Raw genomic sequence first — 16,410 nt, 5'->3', positions numbered from 1 at the left:
CAAAGTACTAGCAACATTAAAAACAGTTAACATTTTTGGAAGAATTTTAAAGCAAAAATCCTATGCAAATAGTAGTTGGTAGTTAAACACCAGAAACAACTTCTAGACAAGGCTATTGTACTTACACTATTTGGTTTCAAGCTATTTCTGGATTTTTACCCTCGGTCCACAACTACAACTGCAATAGACCTAAAAGTTAGTATTAGTTTTCTTCCCATGTATGAAGATCACTTGTTCAGTCAGATTTTTAGGATAAATAGGACAGAACAGGTACACCTTGGATAAGCAATGTCATTAGAATGAAAACAATATTCAAAACTTTCACGTGTTCTCCTGGAATGAGGGCGTTAGTGCTCATTTTTGTACCTGACACAAAAGCAATCCACCTATCTTGGGAAAATAAAAAGTAAATTGTTTTTTCTCCATGAAATGAAGAATTTTCTACTACGACCATTTAAAGCAATTCTCCATTAATTTAAATGATTTTACATTTACTTCAGGAACACAAAGTAGAAAACTTCTAACATACTTTACTTCTAGGGATAGATAAATACACCTACATTACCCTGTGTGGTGTCTGCACATTATATACCTGTGATAAGCAGCTGTTAAATCCAATACTCTCCTTGAAAAGTCAGCACAGGGGGACCTGACCTCCTGGCTAGAGCTATTGTGGTAACAATCTCTGGCAAATACCTGAATTTCTCTCTTCCTGCCTTAACATACTGCTCTCTTCATGCCTTTTCTCATAGAAGGTATATAAAAGGGCTTGGTGACTGTTCAAAAAGAACACCCTGAAATGTCACTTTCAGAGACTTGACCCAAGCCTCCTGACCAGATACAACCCAAACTACCACCCATGTAATTACAGTAGTATCCAGATTCCCAGAAGGCTCACAAGCTCTCCTATGACACGTAACAAGATACGTACTTATCACATGAATAAAATCATAGATACATCTCCATCCATGTAATAACAGTGTGCCTGAATATCCTGGTATACTCACTCCTTCACACTGACACATCTCCCAGGGTGGTGGTGAGGGGGTGTGCCTGATACTTTTCATTCCCAAGATGCTCAACCCTCAACTGGCATCAGTAAAAACAGAACGTTAGCATTGTTGTTTCATGTTACAGACAGACTGGGACCATGAGATTGGGAACATCTCCTGCTCTGGGTATGTTTATACTGAATAATTCATTAGTATGTAAATATCTTATTTAGATAAAGTATCAACTAGATAGCTAGAAATTAGGTAGCTCCAGAAATGGAAACTGGACTAACATGATAATCCACCCATGCTTGTTTATATTCTTCAAAGAATTCAGACATACATGGCTGTGTGGGGATACCTGCAGTATTGTGGAGACAATACCAGAAGTTATTTCCTCTGCAGGGCAAGAAAATTCTTGCAGAACAGGTAAAATTCTAAGGCTTCCCAGCTCAGTGAGAATTCTTAGCAAGTGAAAGGAAAAAATCTTGTAACAGAGATTCTTCAATAATGAAGATATTGGCAAGAAAAGAGGGTATCACTTCTATAGCATTACTCAAAGAGTCTTTGGAAAAAAAAAAAGCTGACTTCTCAACTGACAGTAATGAACCAACATATATACATGTATCTCATAAGAAATGTAATCAAAACAAGTTTCAGAAGGCTATCACCACCCTCTTTTTGGCTATTATTTGAAAACAAAAACAAAGACTCAGCATGGAAACAGTGGTTTGCTTTGGAAAGGCTTCACAACCTCCTTTTTACAGAAGTTTAAAATCCTGGAGAAAGTCATCAGATGTTTTTCTGAAGAGTGGTTCTAAAACTTATATTCTAATTGTTCCATATGTGTTCTCTTCACATGACTTAAGATATATTAACTCAGTTTGATTCAATCCCTTCCAATAACATCCACTACAGAAAAACCAAATGCATGTATTTTTATTTCTTCTAAAAAAGAAGAGTCATTAGATTGAGTATTTGTCCATTTATGCTACCAAAATACTATATATACTTTTATGCCAAACAACTCTTTATTTATTTACCTTTATTTATACAATTTTCTATTAAATTAAATTTAATATCTTTACCTAAATAACATCCAACCAGTAAAAACAGGAGGCTCAAGGGAGACCTTATCACTCTCAAAACTACCTGGAAGGAGGTGGGGGGTCGGTCTCTTCTCTGAAGTAATAAGCAACAGGAAAAAGAAAAGTTGTGCCATGGCAAGTTTACAATGATATTAGGAAAAATTTCATCATGCTGAAGGTTGTGAAACATTGCAACAGAAGGGATTAAGCCACCATCTCTGGAAGTATTTACAAGATGTGCATATGTGGCTTATACGGACATGGTTTAGTGGTGGCCTTGACAGTGCTGAGTTAATGGTTGGACTTGATGATCTTAAAGGTCTTTTTCAACTTAAACAATTCTATGATTCTACTCTATGTTTTAAAGAAAAGCTGAGCAAAAGATGTTTTATTTTTGAACAATACAATGCCACTCTAATTTTGTGTTCGATCATCATCTATTTTGATATAGAACAATTATGTTAACTACTGTAGACTGGAATTTGTAAGTTAGGACAAAACATTAAAATAATTATTTCTGCCATATGAAACTCCAGGAATCTCTCCTGTAGTAGTAGAATAGGTATTAAATCTCAGCTGTAGCACAGTTACATTCAGTAATCTCCTTATCCACACACAGAATTAGAATGAAAATACGCTAACACCCAACCAGAGCAACTTTAACTGCATTAGTAGTGTGATAAAAGCTTTTAGAAAATACTTTTTTTTTTTATTTCAAGTATTAGCATATACAGTGCATAGCACAGATCTAACAAAGATTTTTCCACGTTTGACCACCTAAGCAAATGCCCCAAGCCAGGGACCTAAGGATATGAAACAAACAATTCAACAGTGACTGATAATCATTTATTCTCTCAAAGGAATACCAAAACTTTTGTACAGCTGTACAGCTGCATAAGAATGATTTTAGTTTCCTCTAAATTTGTTGAATTTCCATGAGTAGGAGAAAAGTTAAGAATTCAGAAGTAAAGTAAGATGATATAAACTACTTTATTATGCTAATATTTCTAGCCTTGTGGTAAAAAGGACCTTAGCAAACTGGTAACATATATATATATATATATGACAAATAAAATCTTTAGATCAATTAGATACTTCAACTACAGAATGCTATGCCAGTGTAAAAGTAATGCCAATGGTACTGCAAAATAAAAGATGTGCTTAAATTCAACAGTTATTTTTCAGACCCCATCTGCTTTTTCTTTCATTCTTTTCTGATTTTGATCTGTAAGAAACCACATCAGTATCAAATGTCACTCAGTTCTTATTCAAACAGAGCAGCCCAGACACAGCGGCTGCACCAGCTGACTTGGCTGACCTAGGCCTAGAGTAAAAACAAACCCCTATAAATCACCAGATGTAAGCAATTGAATAGTGATCAATTTAATTAACTGAACAGCTTTGCAAAGTTTATTGTATTGTTTTAACCCTTCAGGATTCTTCAAGAAAGGTAACTTGCAATTTGTATTCAAGGACAGCATTTGGCCAGAGGGCTACATACTAACAGTTTCAGACACTTTAGATTCCCATTGATAAAAAGCAAATCCCACACATGAAAACCAGGTATTTTCTTTTTTCCTAACTGATAGTATAATAGTAACTACTTTTCTACACCTTCCTTCAATGGTTTATTGAAACTAAATCACAGAAAAAAAATCCAACAAATTTATCATGAAAACATCAGGAATAAGATTTCCTTTAAAATCAAGTTTTTTGGTTATGGGCCCTATATGCCCTTTACAAGTTTATAATCATATTACAAATGAACACCAAGTAACCTACTCATTTCTTTCATGAACATGGACACAATCATCTGTCACAATGTTATGTATTAACTGCACTCATAAAAAGATGTGCCACACATTAAAATGGACTCAAAATTTTTTAAGACATTGGCAAAACATCTTCTAACCTAGATACTTGTTCTGAAGCTGCATCCCAAGAGGATTTCCCTGGATTGGGCAGTGAAATTAATGCAATTCTGCCTTAACACGTCAGGATTTCAGCCAAGATCCATAATGACAGAGTATAAATCTTGTTTTAAAGACAGCATTGTACAAGTTTGTGTAACATTTATGGATGCTTGTACAGTGCCTAGCACAACAGGACTAAGGCTTCTGGGCACTACCACAACATAAATTAATTCTAATGCAGTCTTTGTACCTGGGAAGCACAAAAACTACAAGGATTAAGCTCAATTATATACATTTTAAAAAGCTACTAAATAATAAGACATAATCAACTTCCTAACCACAAGCTGCTCTATTTCCAATTATTTTACTTTAATCTCTGTAATGCACACATTTCCATGAGCCCTGTAGAGTTACTTCCACTAACCAGGGACAAAAGTAAGATCTACTTACAAAGATAGAAGAGTTATATTTGCCGAGACTGGTCCCAGATCTGGAATGATCTCCAGTTCATTGTTGTTCAACTTCCTATTAATATTACAAAAGGGAGAGATAGCTTTGATGTTAATCAGAAGTATGTACACTGGACTTGCTAAACTGCTGAACTGTGTCACCTCAAAATTAAAAAATAATTCCAGTTTCACTTAATGTAGAATATCAAAACAGCATCTTTGTTGTTCAAGCAACCAACCCTAGAGAAATAACTATACAATTAGCATACACAAATACGGGTTGGGTATTTTTGGTTGGGGTTTATGTTTTGGTATGGTTTTTAATTAAGACAAATTAACTTACACTTCCTGAAGACTATGAAGGTGATCCAAGATACCAGTCTTGATTGAAGATAATTTGTTGTGACTCAAGTCCCTATGAGGTTACAAAAATAAACACCCTGTCAGTTTTGCCATACAATATCAGGTAAAGCAGTACAATTTCAATCCAAATTATGTTCTCACTTGCTTCCAAGTACATAAAACAATTTTTATAGTAGTAAAATTGTAATAGAAACTCATTTGCTTATACAAGGTATAAATATACAGATACAAACCCAAATACCTTGATCGCTGCTAGCAGTGTCAAAGAAATTCCTACCATCTCTGAACAGAACTGTTCACTGGAATGTGCATAGGACCCACAGAAAACATCTAAAGATTCTGATTTAGATGCACCAACAAGCCCTCTCCCACATTTCCTCATCACAACAAAAGATTTGGCTAAAACAACCTCTTGGTTACTTCAATAAGGAAAATTAAAAAAACAGTCATTGCAGTCTCATTCCTTGGGTTAATCATAATATTTCACTCTTTTCACCCATGTCTAAAAAGCAATGCATAGCTCACAAATACCCAATAAGGATTGCCCGTAAATCGCAATTGTATTTCCATGCTTTCACAAAATTCAGGACCATTCCCATATAACCAAATTTAATGGAGATCTTAAGAAATAGCAGAAGAAAACAGACATAGCAAGGGCTAATTCTGAGTTTTAAGATGTGTGTGTACAACTGATATTAATACCCTACCTAATTACACCTGAAGAAGTAGCTCTAACACTTAGCTTGTGCCATGCTGTATTGAAGATCCCCAGTATATACTGATGCAGTTTGTAAGCAATTGTTAGCACCTTTGTAGAGTTTGTTATGAAACAAGCAAGGTACTAAAAATGCAATACTTCTTGTTGACCACAGGAAATACTTTTCCTTACAGTGCCATGCATCTTTACCCTCTCAAACACTTGATGCCATGCAAGAGTGCTAAGAAAATTTTGCTGTAGCATCAGAAGTACTAGAAACATAACAGAAGTAAGAGTGACCATAAAGCAAAAGACAGAAAAGTTAACTGCAGGAACTCAAACCTGCACATCTCTAAATGGCTGCACAGGTGGTACAGATTCACAACTCATCTTGTAACCATGACTAGATCTATTGAAGACCTCCCCTTCTCATTCACTCATCCACCAAAACGAGCGCTTTTCTATTCCCTTAGTACAGATTATAACTACCTCACCAGCATCAATCCAGCCATCTGCAAGTATTTGTTCCAAGCTAGAATACTGCATTTATCCAAGCCAGCTAACAAAACCAACATTATTTTTAATGAGTCCTTAAATCCACTTCAGTGAGTGTTTGTAATGCAGATGTATAAAAAAATTATTCAGCACACCTCAGCTGTGAGCAGCTGCACCATCAGGTAAACGGTGCTTTAAAAAGCACCCTTTTGGAAAAAAATTGCTCACACTCCATGATACTTTTCCCCATGCTAATTAAGCACTGAAGAGTCATCCACCATACCTGGGGTCCTCATCAAGCCACACAGGCATGAACTGTTATTTCAAGTTGAACCTATGAGGAAACAATATGATTCCTCACTTTTTCTGGGTAAGATGACTCAGTACAGTCATCCATGCTGAGGATGCCAAACACAGGCCTGACTGCCATGGACATGTCTACTCTCCATCCACAGTTCCAGAAGTGAAGAAATCTGATGAAAAGCATATCCCTGCTGCGCACAGACCAGAACTGGCTCAAATGAAGGCAAGTTCAGGGTCTGTGCTAGGCATTCTGCTCTGTGACTAAGTCCTGAAAATCCACAGATCCAGAGAACTCCAGTTTCCCTGGACCCATGACTCCACATCCTCAGATACAGGTGTAATGCTGCAACCCAACCAGGCACCTAGGTTTCCTCAGCAGAACATGTGAGTAGTAGAACTGTTTTAGATTCTCCCAACTGACTTGCTCAATATTGCTAGGACAGTTCCATTGTCGCTTTTGTCCCTTCCTACCGTTGGCAGTTAAAAAAGCCCCCAGTAACTATAAAAATTAAGTATAAAAAATAATCCCAGGCACATAAGGGTATTATGAGGGGTACCAGCAGTACTCAGCTGTAAGGTGTGCTCTGAGCCAGCCAACTGGACCAGGCCCAGTGTCTGAACTGCAGCACCAGAGCCTGGCTCAGGGCCACAGGCAGGGAAAAGAGATGTGCTGCATTTCCCAAGCCAGGGCTGCACAGGAGAGTGCACATAGAGAGCTGCAGGTGTGAATGGCATTTTCCAGAACAAAAGAAGGGGGCTGAGGGCTGGGGGAGAGCCACCTACAGAAGGGGAACACACTACTCAAGTGGCTACAGAGGGGATGTTTTCAGAGACTCAACTCTGGCCTCAAAAACCTAATATATATATACATACATACATGTATATATATATATATATATATATATATGCCTTCTTTCAGGTGTCTAAATCCCTACAGATTTTCCTCTTAACAATGGAAAACCAATATAGTGTCAATATTTTCAAAAGCCTACTAATTTTAGTTTCACTATTATGATTTTGAGTTCTCCTGCATGTTAGGTTAACTACACTAAATTTGGAGGACTGCATCTTTCACTGCTTAAAAATCTAGTGCAAACATTCTCCAGGCCATACACTGGAGAAAAATCCCTTTGTTTAACATCTGAAGGCATTAGCTTCACAGATTTGAAATTCTCACACTGCATTCTTAAGTGTAAACACTGAAAAAGTATGCTGCTACAAAAATCTAGACAGCAATCTAACTTGGTTCTTTTAAAGGCAGAGACAGTTTTTGCCCTCAAACTTAATTCAATATTTGGCTTTAGTCTGAAGGGACTGTAAGAACTATGCAACTGAATTTTGGCTGTTTATTTAAGTTATGGCTGTTAGTGCCTAACACATTACTGTTGTTCACGCTTAAGACAAGACTTAGGAATTGGTAATTACTTCAACAAAGAGTTTTCAACATCAGTGCTAAAAATCTGCATTTCTTCATTTCACCTAAAAACTCTGCAAAAGGTTTATTTAAGACATGTTTGCTTAAAGGACCTACCAGGCAGTAACAGACGTGAGTAGATTTGTTCTGCTGGAGTTATAACATGTTTAAAAAAAAAAAAAATCTGGCAGAGTCCTTAAACTATAAAAATTCTGCAATTACAACCACTGCTGTGCATGATCACCACACTGGAGCCAGACACTTTCACTCATAGCTCAAGCTCACATCCATCTGGAGTCTATCAAGGCAACCGTGAGCGTAACTAACACTAGGTTTCAAACTACTTTTTTTTGTGTTTGTTTTTTAACACTAAAGATACATTCACATTTTCCAAGTAGCACCTACTTTAAAAAATACATACATAGAAATTGCTTATGCCTGGTTTACTTACAGCAGGTTGTCCAATACAAGATGGAAAAAAATCCCAAAGCAAAAAGCCAACAAAAAATGCCCAACCCTCCAGACAACACTGAATTGCCTGTTTCATACAGTATATATGGTTGTCTACCAATAGTTGCATAAAATACGTATTATAAATATTTTATTAAACATTACTTCAGTACTACCAGCACAGAAAACTTCCTGAAAATTCAGGAAAAAAAGTCTTCCAAGTTGCATTTTAAGTTCAATCAGAGTGGTTGGAAATGAACCAATACTTAAAATATTTGCCTTTTACTAATAATCTAAGTGAAGCTTAAGACGGTAGAAGTTTCTCAAAGCACTGGATTGACACAATTTTTTTAAAATACAAAAATCTATCATCTCAGTTGAAAAGCTACAAGCTTATTTCAGTCCAATGCATTTCTCAAAATACATAAAAAAAAGTACGGAGAAAAAGTTGGAGAATTAAATTTTATTTCTCCTTCACAGAAATGGAACTGACATTGTTCAAACATTATTACTCTGTGTTTTCCATTCCTAAATTTTCCTTGTATGTTAAAAGCAAATTGCAAGGGAGGAGAAAACTCCCTCTGTGATTACTTTTGCTACTAGAATTTCAAAAGTCATAGAACAGAACACACTCTGAAAAGTCAGAAACCAGAAACATATTAAAAAATCCTTTACAGCAATAGTAAGCATATATACCTGTTCTTCACCTCACTTATTTCTAATAGAAGTGATTGCACATTTAAGTAGAATTGCCTCCACTTGAGAAAGCATGCCATAGTTTTACCCTCTGAGAACCTGTTCTATGAAAGAAACTATTTCCCATGTTCCGTTATGTTTGTATGACCATCTTTTGTAACTCACAAGTCTCAGCATTAGTTGAAACTTAACTCTGAATATCAATGTGTGATTAAAAACTGAAAGGAAGCCTAATGCATAGAGGGAGAAGGCAAGTGCTTCTTCACACTTTTTATAGATACAACTTTTAGACTCTAACTTAATTTACAACGCTTAGTTACAATTATCGTCCTCTTCCTTAGAGAACTCAAGAAACCTGAGCCCCAAGTCAAATTTTAAAATGCAAATCCAGCAACAGTTCCTTAATCAGTCCCACTGGGGCCTATAGAGCTGCTAATTCAGCAGAAATCAGCAGAGCTGAAAAACAAAAAGCCAGGCTGTAGCCGTTTAAAGACACTGATCCAAAGTGACTCATAAATCAGCTTGCTATGTTCAAGCTTTAGTCTGGAAAATATTGAAAAACAGCTGTGAAAACTATACAGCTTTTTTTCTAGCAATTCTGGTAGAGAACTAGAGGATTTATAAAATGTAAATACTAGAGATGTAATACAAACACAAGTGAAAACCATTTCTCAGACTTTCCCTCTTGCCCCACTGACAGTTCTAGCATTCCTGAGTGAACCTGGCAAAGGGTACTGCAGTGCCAGTGGGAGTTTGCACACATGGAGAACGCTGGCCAATGCTCAACACTCTTCCTCCTCCTCAAGCCCTAACGCCACATTCTTACAATATCAGGATACACACCCTGGAACTAAATGGAAATCCAACTTCAAAACTATCTGTACACAAAGCCATTATAAATGTTTATCAGTTTTCAGCAGACTGTTATCTCTCATGAAGACAAGGTAATAGAAGAAGCTATTTTTTACTCAAATCACACTGAAATTGGCAATTATACCTGTTTACACTTCACTTTGTGAAGCCGCTTCCATACAAAGCGGAAGACTCACACCTGCCACCAAGAACAACTCAGATTCATTTTTTTCCCCCTCTTTGTCCACTCTAAGGTCACTCTCATTTTATTTCAGCAGGGAATTTGAACAAAAGAAGGCATGAAAGAATGCAGCAGGAGTTTCAAAAACCTGCTCTCCAGATGGGCGAGTACAGATGGGCAAAGGAAGGTGTAAAGCCAAAAACGGGCCAAGACCTTTCTCAGGCAGAAGGGGCTTCACTCTCCTGCTTGGGGGTCTTGCCTGTGTGTTGAAAAAGTGGTAAAAAAACTTGTTTTCCCAAGAGGGCTGGAAAGGCTGTAATTAAACTACCAGCCTTTGCCTAAACCCACTACAGAGCTTCATGGAAAACATGGCAGACATATAGCAATAAAATTCATCAACAGTCCTTTACAATTTGTAACGTGCAGTTTGCTGCAACAATAATCCAGACTAGTCAAACCTTTTTTGTGTATATAAAGCTGAACACATTTATTATCAGATTGCACAATCCCAGGTCCAGATACTGGGGTAGCTGGAGGTAACAGACAATGCCACACTCTTCCTTGTTCTTATTAAGAGGGGAAGGAAGAAAGAGCTGGGTACTTCTAAGGCATTTGTCACAAACAAAAGAAATATTTACACAAAAGCAGCCAGACCACATGGTTTGGTGACACCTACAAAGATGTACTTCTGTGAGTTTAAAAGCAAGTGACACAGCTGTCCAATGAGTAATCACAGCAGGGTTTCTTACAACAGACCAAAGCTTATTTATACAAGCGGAACTTATTTTCTCACACTTTTAAAGGAATGTGAACTTACATAAGGGCAATTTACACTACCAAGGGAATTCTAATTAGAAAAATGTCCCTTGTGCTAACAAAAAAAAAAAAAAGCCCTGCAATGTGTTTTATTGTCTCTCGGGAGCATAAGTGGAAAAGACAAATTTGGATTACTGCTAATGAAAAATGCTTTTTAAAGCAACTCTAAAAAAATTAAAAGTTCTGTGATTTTCCCCTTGTGTTTTTATTTACCACATCTGAATTTCAACAGCACTGATGTATGCCGAGAAACTAAACTATAAAACTTGCCTTGTATCATAATAAAATCCTTAGGTTTTGTCAAAAAACTTAAGTGGAGATATACTGAAACAGTTCAAAAAATAAGAGGGATGAAATATAATAGAAAGCAAAACCAGTTGTAGAATGTAAAGCAGATGCAGTAGTAGATCCGTATGTTTCAGTCAAATAGTCACATAAGTTTAAAAAAAAAAAAAAAAAAAAAAAAAAGTTTCTTTCCCCCTCACACTTTCCTATACCAGTCCTGGAAATATTCAACTCCCAGAGCCATGCCTGTGTTCAGTTCCATATGGTGTCAATACAGCCATCCACATTCATGAGTAAAGCAGCATGACCTCCAGACGAGGCAATTGAACAGAATTAGCCACAACTAATTGAAAGTCTTCCTGTTTACTTTAAAGCCCTTATCTCGATCTACTTTGAAAATGTAACAGAAAATTAATACCACTAATACAGAAGATTTTGCAGTGACAAGCGATTAAAAACAAATGTGAGAAGTCCCTTGACCATTTTCAAGCTTTTAAAAAACTGACCTAATTTATGCTTTTGCTATAAAAGTTTGTCACTGAAAGTAACTTTTCCCCAGGTAGCACTTGGGTTCGCGCTGCCCTGAGCTCGGCCCCTGCGCGCTACGGGCCGAGCGGGCCCGCACCATCGCCAGCCAAGGAACTACCCAGTTAGGCTGCACGAAGAAAACCCAACAGGAGCTTTCCCGACACACCGATCAGCGTTAACGTGATGATTACTGCACGTTGTCCAAGAAACTCCACAGAACTTTTTCCTCGCCCTTTCCGACAGAGCAGCACTCCCGGGCCAATGTCAGCAGGGCGCTTATCGCCACCGCCGTTCGGCCGCAGCCCGCCCCGAGGGACGCTGTCCCGCTGCGGCCGCTGACAGCCCGGCCGCGGCCCCGGCCCCAGCTGCCCGCGCCGCACCTCGCTGCCGCCACCGCCACCACACCCGCGCTCCCCTCAGAGCCCGCCCGCCCGCGGCCCCGGGGGCAGAAGATGGCGGGCGGACACGGGCCGGTGCCCCCAGCCCGCCACGGTGCCCACCGCCCCGATACTCACAGCTGCACCGCCCCCCGCGGCAGCCGCTCGGGCAGCCGGCTCAGCTCCAGGCGGCTGCAGGCGACGAGGTGGCCAGCGCAGCGGCAGGGCGCGGGGCAGCGGGCGGCGGCGGGGCGGCCGCCCAGCAGCAGCGGCAGCAGGAGCAGCGCCGGGAGGACGGCGGGCGCCGTGCGGGGCCGGCGGAGCATGGCGGGCTCGGAGCCGCTGCCCGCGCTCCCGTCCCCGGCGTTCCCCCACTGACGGAGCCGAGCGCGGCACGACCTCCTGCTTCTCAGCGCGGGTGGCGGTTGCCGCTCATGCCCCGGAGCAGCCGCTGAGGGGGGACGGCGATGGGAGACGGGGGAGGTGTAGAAAAAAGTACAGACAAGAAAGCGGGAGGGGACCGCAGCGCCGCCACCGCCGCCAGCCACTCCGCAAACTTTCCGCCACCTCAGCCCGCCTCCGCGCGGCCGGGGGAGCCCCGAGCGCGGCCCGCCCCGCCGCAGCCCCCTCCCCTGCCATGTGACAGCCGGGCCGGGCCCCGCGGGGCCGGCGGGCCGGGGCTGGGCCGGCATCGTGCCCCACGGCTGCCCGGCCTTGGCGGTGGCGGCCCCGGCCCCGCCCCGCCCCGGGCCGCAGCACACGGCCGGCCTCGCAGCACGGCGGGCGCTGCTGTGGGGTTTTGCTGCCGGCCTCGACCTCTCCGTGGGCGGGCGGGCCCTGTGTGCCCGGAGCGTCACCCACCAGGCGCGGGCACCATGGCCGTGCTGGCGCGGGGTTTGCCTCTGCCATCACACCAGGCAGCGTGTGTCGTGGTAATCCAGAAGCTGCTCCAGAGGCCCCAAGGGCTTCCCAGCCAAGCCTGGGGTCACTGGCATGTAAAAGGTGAGCTGAGGTTAACTCCTGCCTTCCGGGTCCTACACGGCTAGTCCAGACACCGTAATTAAACCCATTATGTTCCCCACAGGATCCCGGCTCCAAAGTTCAGGGAAGTGGGCAGAACGTACAGATTCCACATCTCTGAGGTAATCGATGTAATTTAAGTAAATACCTATTGTTCAAGTTCCATATGTAAGACTGGACCCTGCAACGGATTCAATTACTGAAGGCTTCACACCCCCCAATCTGCAGCAGCAGCAGCCATCGAATTGCACATGAGTCTGCTTTCCCTCCCACATTTGTATGTACGCCTGAGAGATGGCAGACATCTTACACACTGGGAACCTGCAACTCGAGAAGTTTGACAGCTCCAGTGTCAAGATTTGTAAGGCTGTAGCTTTGTCCCGGTTTTTATTGTTTCCATGTATATCTCATGATACGGGGATTTTTGCAAAAGAAACAAAACTACATTTTAGGCAGGAATCATGAGTTTGCAAGCCAGACTGACAAGTCTTAAGAAACTACAAACATTCATGTGCCACTATCAACATGACTGTTTCAGACATATGGGGTGTGCAGAGCTGTGCAGTGTTTTGTCGGCTTGTGCTCCATTGATCACTGCTGTTCCTTAAAGAAATTACCATGTGGAAACAAACAAATGCTGTAGGAACACACTTTTTTCTACATACAAAAGCAAGCAAACAAGCAAAGGAACAAAATATAGGATAGACATTACTTGTAAGTCTTTGCAAGTTACTGCTTTTTATTTAAAGTAAATTAAGACTGTCCTGGTACCATTGGCATTCAGTATTGCAGTTCCTTTTCCAGTCTTCCTTTGGAAAACATTAGGGTGACATTAGATCAACAAAGCCTGTGAAACACTGACCTGTTCTAAACAGACAGCAGGACAGTGCCAATTTTGGATGTTTGAAGCTATCCAGCATTAGTCTGTACCTTTTTCCATGGAAGTCAGTGGGAAAGTTCCAACATTTGTTCTAGCTGTCCAGTTGTTTCACTCTGTACCACCAAGATACAGAGACACTTGAGCATGGTGTGTTTATACATAGGTAAGATAAGTTATACTTGCTAATTTGCAAGTTTACTTTGCTGATCAAAAGTAATCAAAAATTCAAGAGAAGGATCTTTATGTTGTTTCAGGTAGTTACTGAACAATCTACAAAAATTAAAATAGATTTAAAATAACTAAGTTTTGTATTATAGTTCCTGGAGTGCATACCAAAGGACCTCAGTTTTCTGGGAAAAGTGAGCTTCTCTTATCTTGAGTGTTGGTAAGGGTGGTGATTCACTAGTAGGTGGCAAGAGAGTCATTAAACTGTCAGTTTTAACATCCAAGGAAAAGAAAAATTAGAAATAAAGCATTTTGAATTTAATTTATCATAGCAGTCAATAATACATATGGTGCATATGTGAACTATGAACGAGAGAATCTGAGAAACAAAAGCAGAGGGAAAAAAGATGAAAAGGGCAGGAACTTTTGGTTTTGTAATTTTGAAAACTACTCATGCAGTCAGGGAATACTGTGTCCTTAGAAAAACCTTATGCATATTTAGTGCTAGTAATATATGAAGCTGTTTTAAGTTAAGCAAGGCAAATCAATTCAGAAAATTAGTTCATTTATCTTTGCAGCTTCTTTTCTCAAAATAATCAATATTATGAATCCTACAATGCTTATATATACACTTATACGTATGTGTACTTCAAAGTCCATGACAGAAAGTCTTTCTTCCCACAGGAAGATTTGCTCTCTTTAGAAGTGTCAAGGACTGATTCTTCACCTCATATGAGCACTGCAAGCTCCGGCAACCCTCAGTTCCAGGTGTCTCTTCATCATTGGTTTTAGGTTGAGTGTGCACTCTGACTGTACATAAGCAAATAAAAGTCCCTCCTTCACGAGTTTGGCTGGACTATATCTTACCTTAAAAGTAAGCTTATATCAAAATAAGATGTCTCCCATTCATGTACATGGTTATCTCCACAGGTAGCAAGGAACTTCTGGTGACCATTCTTTGGCATTGGCATTAGCGTAACTGCGGATTCACCAGGACTAGGGGGCTGATTTGACTGAAACCCCTTAAAAATAATACCACACAAACACACACACACACACACACACACCTTAATTCTGAGTTGGAATAATTTCCTTATCCAGTTTTCCATTAGCTGCACAAGGAAGAGACTTTACTTGTGGTTATGCAAAGGCAGGTCCTCTCCATGACAGCCTGAATACAGGTCAGCCTGAGGGAATGATGTCGAGGAGGGGGAAGCATGGCTGCAGAGAAAGATTCTTGTAAAACTAGACCCTCAAGCTCTCTCTTTGCCTAACGAAATTAGTTTTCTCCACAACACTATCAGGCATAGTCCTGTGAATGAGTTGGGAGTGGAGGACAGGGGATTGTGTAGTGAGATACAGCCCACTGTTTGCTTGATTCTATTTGTATTATTTTCAATCTCTTATTACTTTAAATCAGATAAACACAGGTTTACAGATTCAAGTCCAAACATACGTTGTTTAAAATATGTATTCACCTCAGGCAAAAGACACACCCAGAAGCTAAGTATGATTTTTTTTTGCATATCATTAGTACACTGAAATCAGGCACTGCTTTCAAATAATGTACTTCCAGAAAAGGTCAACCCTAAATCAGAATGGGTTTAGCACATTATTAAAAATAATTTACCTATTGCTCAATTAAGCAAAACTAAATTAAGGTGCTATACATTTTCTGTTCTGAATTGAAATTAGAACATCTTTTATAACATTAGTAGGAGTTCAATTAATCTAATTACAGGTTTTTTGTTGATTTTGCAAAGGAATCTTGAGTCATTACATCAGACAATTACATACAGTTGTATATAGTTATGTGTAGTTAGATCTGCAGGATTAATATCAGAAGGTCAAAAGGACTGAACAGTTACATCTACTAAATACTACGTTATTTTGTCTTCTAAGGCCACCTCAGGAATTAAAAGTCTTCCCATGCACTCCTGGATCACCTTGTAATCCAAGTCAGTGTCTGGTATTCATTTCAGATTTTCTACTTTTCATGGGTAAATGAAGTGATTTGGGTAGGGTTCAGCAGCAAAAAGCAGAAGCAAAGCAGGACAACATTGCTTACACTCTGGCACATCTCACTTCTGATAGAGTGAGATAGAAACCAATGGCCCATCCATTTACTTTCCTGTCAGTAAATAACCCTGTAGGAGCATTGACAGAATTAATGTCCTGTCTATTTATTCCTAAACTTCCACAATTCAGTTTTATTTATTGTCAAAGAAGATGTTTAGAACTAATTGAGAGAAGGAAATTAAGAGTTCATGCTCTCAAGATTATTACTGCCTGTTGGAGATTCACCAGTTTAGTCCATTAAAAAGAATAATCTTAAGGCTAACAAAGCTTTTTTTCTAAAACCACAGCTGGAAGGAGAGAACAGTGAGACCCATCCTGCTTATAAACAAAAGTGGAGCAGGACATGCTTTTTGGTGAGGCTGCTTGC

At 40.1% G+C, this 16,410-nt stretch overlaps 1 protein-coding gene across 1 annotated transcript in view; it reads right to left on the bottom strand.

Moving 5' to 3' along the window:
* Positions 1 to 12,560, bottom strand: part of LRIG3 (leucine rich repeats and immunoglobulin like domains 3) — a 38,597-nt gene extending 26,037 nt beyond the window's left edge. Inside the window, exons 1-3 of the mRNA XM_056481896.1 lie at positions 12,038 to 12,560; positions 4,786 to 4,857; positions 4,444 to 4,518 (exon numbers count right to left, since the gene is read on the bottom strand). Coding sequence (XP_056337871.1) covers positions 4,444 to 4,518; positions 4,786 to 4,857; positions 12,038 to 12,225 — 335 coding nt within the window. The 5' untranslated portion in view covers positions 12,226 to 12,560. The remainder of the gene's footprint in view (positions 1 to 4,443; positions 4,519 to 4,785; positions 4,858 to 12,037) is intronic.
* Between the last annotated feature and the right edge of the window lie 3,850 nt (positions 12,561 to 16,410).

The sequence above is a fragment of the Oenanthe melanoleuca genome, chromosome 1A (assembly GCF_029582105.1).
Source record: "Oenanthe melanoleuca isolate GR-GAL-2019-014 chromosome 1A, OMel1.0, whole genome shotgun sequence".
NCBI classification, from domain to species: domain Eukaryota; kingdom Metazoa; phylum Chordata; class Aves; order Passeriformes; family Muscicapidae; genus Oenanthe; species Oenanthe melanoleuca.
This window is presented reverse-complemented; position numbering and strand designations above follow the sequence as displayed.